General features: G+C 53.0%; 1 protein-coding gene across 1 annotated transcript in view; it reads left to right on the top strand.

Annotated features, from left to right (window-relative positions):
• The first annotated feature begins 531 nt into the window (after nucleotides 1–531).
• Nucleotides 532–6,000, top strand: part of PPP4R4 (protein phosphatase 4 regulatory subunit 4) — a 74,431-nt gene continuing 68,962 nt past the window's right edge. Inside the window, exons 1-2 of the mRNA XM_040412303.1 lie at nucleotides 532–1,097; nucleotides 1,824–1,897. Of these exons, the coding sequence (XP_040268237.1) occupies nucleotides 1,017–1,097; nucleotides 1,824–1,897 (155 nt within the window). The 5' untranslated portion in view covers nucleotides 532–1,016. The remainder of the gene's footprint in view (nucleotides 1,098–1,823; nucleotides 1,898–6,000) is intronic.

Below are 6,000 nucleotides of genomic sequence, written 5' to 3'. Positions count from 1 at the left end.
ACATGACATGCCGGCAGCAGTTACATGTGACATGTATGTGGCAGTATAAACATGACATGCAGGCAGCAGTTACATGTGACATGTATGTGGCAGTAAGCATGACATGCAGGCAGCAGTTACATGTGACATGTATGTGGCAGTATAAACGTGACATGCAGGCAGCAGTTACATGTGACATGTATGTGGCAGTATAAACGTGACATGCAGGCAGCAGTTACATGTGACATGTATGTGGCAGTATAGACATGACATGCCGGCAGCAGTTACATGTGACATGTATGTGGCAGTATAGACATGACATGCAGGCAGCAGTTACATGTGACATGTATGTGGCAGTATAAACATGACATGCCGGCAGCAGTTACATGTGACATGTATGTGGCAGTATAAACATGACATGCCGGCAGCAGTTACATGTGACATGTATGTGGCAGTATAAACATGACATGCAGGCAGCAGTTACATGTGACATGGATGTGGCAGTATAAACATGACATGTATGTGGCAGTATAGACATGACATGCCGGCAGCAGTTACATGTGACATGTATGTGACAGTATAAACATGACATGCAGGCAGCAGTTACATGTGACATGTCTGTAGCGCTCTGAACATGTATTTGACAGGGCGGACATGTGGCAGGTGTGTGACGTCAGCAGCGCCTCGTCACTATGGAGACCGGGCGCCGCACACCCGCTGCAGCAGGCCGCCTCTCGCTCCGCACAGCGCTGAGCCCGGACACCATGACCCGGGGCTGCCCGGTACCGGCCCCTCCTTAGCCTCCCTGCCGCCTCCTCCTCCTCCCCGGGGTCATCTCCGCCCGCAGGTTCAGTGTCACCCCGTTCCCCCGCAGGTGTCCCGCTCTCCCCGGTGATCCGCTCGGTGCAGGCTCCGCCCCCGCCGCCCCCTCGCTCCCCCGCCGCCCCCGCACTCAGGATCTCCGGCTGCTGCCATGTGAAGAGCTCCCGGTGGAGGATGCGGGGCGCAGCGGCTGCCTGATCCCCGGAGTCCCCAGGATGGAGCTCAGCCTGTTCGGATACATCGAGGACCTGCAGGAGCTGGCCATCATCGAGCGGCCGGTGCGCCGGAGCCTGAAGGTAACGGGGCCAGTGACGTCATGGGCACCCCAGAACAAGCGGCGCCGTGACGTCATCAGAGCCTAGCATGTCACCGGGGGCCCCGGGAATAGATGGGGGGTGTCTTACAACTATGTAACAATCTTAGAAGCCAGGTGATACATCGTATCCTGTGCTGCAGTCTCCATAATAACTACTCCATGTAATGTGATGATGTCATCACCCTGCCGGACCAGAGAAGTGGGGGGGGGGGCTTATCCCTACAGTCTAGTAACCCCCCTGCCCCAATTGTAACCCTTCTATACTGTATGAGGGGATCCCTATGTCATACCCTGCCCCTCCGCCAGTCAGTGATGTCATCAGACTCTGACATCATCAATCATGATATTCCTTCATGGACCTGTTTACTAATGGGGATGGTTATTGGGGACGTGCCCTACCTGGGTTGTTATACATAAAGGCCCCCTTCAGGGTTCCTCTATTATATGTCATACAGACTGAGGGGATGTCACCTGATCGTGATGTCATCGCCCTCCGCCGACATCATCCCACTGTGTATCTCTCCGATTATTGAGGGTCCCCCATAATAATCGTTATCCCGGTGCCCCCCGTTCTGGGTATATCCTATGATGAGATGTAGCAGTGTCGGTAGTGCTGCGCTCTATTAATCTCCGCCCCCTTCGTTATAATCTCCAGGTGTATAATATCATTTGGAGGCCCCTGACCCGTCGTCCTTTCTTATTACAGACTCCTGAAGAGATTGAGAGGCTGACGGTCGATGAGGAGCTGAATGACATTGAGAGGGCGGTTTACCTGCTCAGGTAGGTGGCACTGGTGGCGCGGCCCTCGCTCACAGTGATGGGCAGGGTGTGAGGCTTCCACCATATTGTCATTTGTTGTATGGAGGGTCTGATAAATGGTGACATTCTTTACTGTCATTGGCCGTGGCGTCCGCACCCACCTATTGCCACCTGTGCCCCCTTAGTACCAATCCCCCGTTAGTGTCTGTACCCCCTTAGTACCAATCCCCCGTTAGTGTCTGTACACCCCTAGTACCAGTCCCCTCGTTAGTGTCTGTACCCCCTTAGTACCAGTCCCCTCGTTAGTGTCTGTACCCCCTTAGTACCAGTCCTCTCGTTAGTGTCTGTACCCCCTTAGTACCAGTCCTCTCGTTAGTGTCTGTACACCCTTAGTACCAGTCCCCTCGTTAGTGTCTGTACCCCCTTAGTACCAGTCCCCTCGTTAGTGTCTGTACCCCCTTAGTACCAGTCCCCTCGTTAGTGTCTGTACCCCCTTAGTACCAGTCCCCTCGTTAGTGTCTGTACCCCCTTAGTACCAGTCCCCTCTTTAGTGTCTGCACCCCCTTAGTACCAGTCCCCTCGTTAGTGTCTGTACACCCCTAGTACCAGTCCCCTCGTTAGTGTCTGTACACCCCTAGTACCAGTCCCCTCGTTAGTGTCTGCACCCCCTTAGTACCAGTCCTCTTGTTAGTGTCTGCACCCCCTTAGTACCAGTCCCCTCGTTAGTGTCTGCACCCCCTTAGTACCAGTCCCCTCGTTAGTGTCTGTACACCCCTAGTACCAGTCCCCTCGTTAGTGTCTGTACCCCCTTAGTACCAGTCCTCTCGTTAGTGTCTGTACCCCCTTAGTACCAGTCTCCTCATTAGTGTCTGTAGCCCCTTAGTACCAGTCTCCTCGTTAGTGTCTGTACCCCCTTAGTACCAGTCCTCTCGTTAGTGTCTGTAGCCCCTTAGTACCAGTCCTCTCGTTAGTGTCTGCACCCCCTTAGTACCAGTCCCCTCGTTAGTGTCTGTACACCCCTAGTACCAGTCCCCTCGTTAGTGTCTGTACCCCCTTAGTACCAGTCCTCTCGTTAGTGTCTGTACCCCCTTAGTACCAGTCTCCTCGTTAGTGTCTGTAGCCCCTTAGTACCAGTCTCCTCGTTAGTGTCTGTACCCCCTTAGTACCAGTCTCCTCGTTAGTGTCTGTACACCCCTTGTACCAGTCCCCTCGTTAGTGTCTGTACCCCCTTAGTACCAGTCCTCTCGTTAGTGTCTGTAGCCCCTTAGTACCAGTCCTCTCGTTAGTGTCTGCACCCCCTTAGTACCAGTCCCCTCGTTAGTGTCTGTACACCCTTAGTACCAGTCCCCTCGTTAGTGTCTGTACACCCCTAGTACCTGTCCCCTCGTTAGTGTCTGTAGCCCCTTAGTACCAGTCCCCTCGTTAGTGTCTGCACCCCCTTAGTACCAGTCCCCTCGTTAGTGTCTGTACCCCCTTAGTACCAGTCCTCTCGTTAGTGTCTGTACCCCCTTAGTACCAGTCTCCTCGTTAGTGTCTGTACCCCCTTAGTACCAGTCCCCTCGTTAGTGTCTGTACCCCCTTAGTACCAGTCCCCTCGTTAGTGTCTGTACACCCCTAGTACCAGTCCCCTCGTTAGTGTCTGTACACCCCTAGTACCAGTCCCCTCGTTAGTGTCTGTACACCCCTAGTACCAGTCCCCTCGTTAGTGTCTGTACACCCCTAGTACCAGTCCCCTCGTTAGTGTCTGTACCCCCTTAGTACCAGACCCCTCGTTAGTGTCTGTACACCCCTAGTACCAGTCCCCTCGTTAGTGTCTGTACACCCCTAGTACCAGTCCTCTCGTTAGTGTCTGTACACCCTTAGTACCAGTCCCCTCGTTAGTGTCTGTACCCCCTTAGTACCAGTCCCCTCGTTAGTGTCTGTACACCCCTAGTACCAGTCCTCTCGTTAGTGTCTGTACACCCCTAGTACCAGTCCCCTCGTTAGTGTCTGTACACCTCTAGTACCAGTCCCCTCGTTAGTGTCTGTACACCTCTAGTACCAGTCCCCTCGTTAGTGTCTGTACACCCCTAGTACCAGTCCCCTCGTTAGTGTCTGTACACCCTTAGTACCAGTCCCCTCGTTAGTGTCTGTACCTCCCTAGTACCTGTCCTCTCGTTAGTGTCTGTACCCCCTTAGTACCAGTCCCCTCGTTAGTGTCTGTACACCCCTAGTACCAGTCCCCTCGTTAGTGTCTGTACACCCTTAGTACCAGTCCCCTCGTTAGTGTCTGTACCTCCCTAGTACCTGTCCCCTCGTTAGTGTCTGTACCCCCTTAGTACCAGTCCCCTCGTTAGTGTCTGTACACCCCTTGTACCAGTCCCCTCGTTAGTGTCTGTACCCCCTTAGTACCAGTCCCCTCGTTAGTGTCTGTACCCCCTTAGTACCAGTCCTCTCGTTAGTGTCTGTACCCCCTTAGTACCAGTCCTCTCGTTAGTGTCTGTACACCCCTAGTACCAGTCCCCTCGTTAGTGTCTGTACACCCCTAGTACCAGTCCATTTGTGCCAGTACCTCCTTCCTACCACCCCCCTGGTTCTGTAGCTCCTTTCCATTAGCCTGCCCCCCCATGTCTGTTCCTCTTCCATGTGCACATCGGGGTAGGTGAACCCCAGATATTTTGCTGATGTCATAGTCCCCTTTCTTGGTTGTCAGCGCCTTATGGGGGTGATTTTGCGCCTTCTATTTGAGTTTCTGATTGGACTAGCGCTCAGCACCCTGGCCGTGGGGGCGGGGGGCAATGTACTGACCCAATCTACGGGGGTGCACGCCCAGGGCGTTTCTGCACTGCGGCTAGTATAGCAGGGGTGTTCAGATAACTTTCCTCCGATGTCAGGGGGTTGCTATGGTAACTGCGATGTATGGATGTTACCTGCCTTATTGTCGTGCTCCTGATACCGTCACTGGATAACAGATTGTCACTTACTGTCATCCGTCTTCAGTGTCTCAGGCTGGTGTCAGCCTCTGGTTCCCATACAAATATCAGAAATGTGGTAAATGAAAGGGTGTGTAAACTTTTGCAACCCCTCTCCAACACATGTAAAACAGACAAATGAAAAAAATAAATAAATGAAGAAATACTCTTTCTCCAAAAAATCCCCTACCGTTTGGTATGTACAGCTCCAGTGCAGATTTATGTGTCGCCATGGTTACAGACTACAAACAAACTCTGTGTGGTCTGATACCGCAGTCACCTATAAACGCTGTGACTGCAGGGCCAGACTACACCCGGCTTGTTTGTAGTCTGTAACCATGGAAACGCCATACAGCACAGCTACTGACAATAGGAGACTGGTTACAAAATTGCTTCATTGTTTTTGTTTTAGATTGGAAAGGTGGGGCGTCCCAACTTCTCGCAGACCTCCCCTCCTCTCCATCCCATCCAGCCAAAGTTGGAGCTCCCCTTTAAACCTACTGGAGTCGCCCCTTTGTCCGCTCGGTGTCATGTCGTACGGACTGGGCCGTGCTGCCGGTGACATTATTGGTGGGCCTACAGTGTTGCAGGATAGCGGTGGCGTTACATAACGAGCACATGTTCCGCAGGCGGTGCTGCCTTTAATTAGCCCTTGCCTGTCCCGATGTGCCGGAGGGGAGGCTCTAATGCCTCTTAATCATCTGGACGGGTGGCGTAATTAGCTCTGGAAGCGGCCGCGTGCTCCGAGTCTTCGGCACTTGAGTCTTCTGTTGCATGGAAACCGCAATCATCTTACAATTTTTCACGGATTTGTAAATAAACCTTGATAAATAGAACCCCGACCGGGAATGCCTCAGCCTGCCAGGGGCCCAGTCCTTGTAGAGGAGAGGGGCCCCATAGCAAACATGCATCCAGTCATATATTTGCTATAGGGGAGCCCAGTGCGGGTTCACATAAGGTAGGGTGAGGCGGCTAATTGGGCCCCGCTCTCCCCGCTGCTGCAGAACGTCTCTTTGAGGCCTAAGAGGGAGACTGTTGTTTGATATGAAACACCCTAAAGAGGTGTGTACTGTGAGGTTCTGCAGCAGCTGAGGTGTGTGTATTATGAGGTTCTGCAGCAGCTGAGGTGTGTGTATTATGAGGTTCTGCAGCAGCCGAGGTGTGTATTATGAG

This window comes from Bufo bufo, chromosome 11, assembly GCF_905171765.1.
Source record: "Bufo bufo chromosome 11, aBufBuf1.1, whole genome shotgun sequence".
Classification (NCBI taxonomy): Eukaryota; Metazoa; Chordata; class Amphibia; order Anura; family Bufonidae; genus Bufo; species Bufo bufo.
The sequence above is the reverse complement of the archived record's forward strand: the minus strand, read 5'-3'. Positions and strand labels throughout refer to the sequence as shown.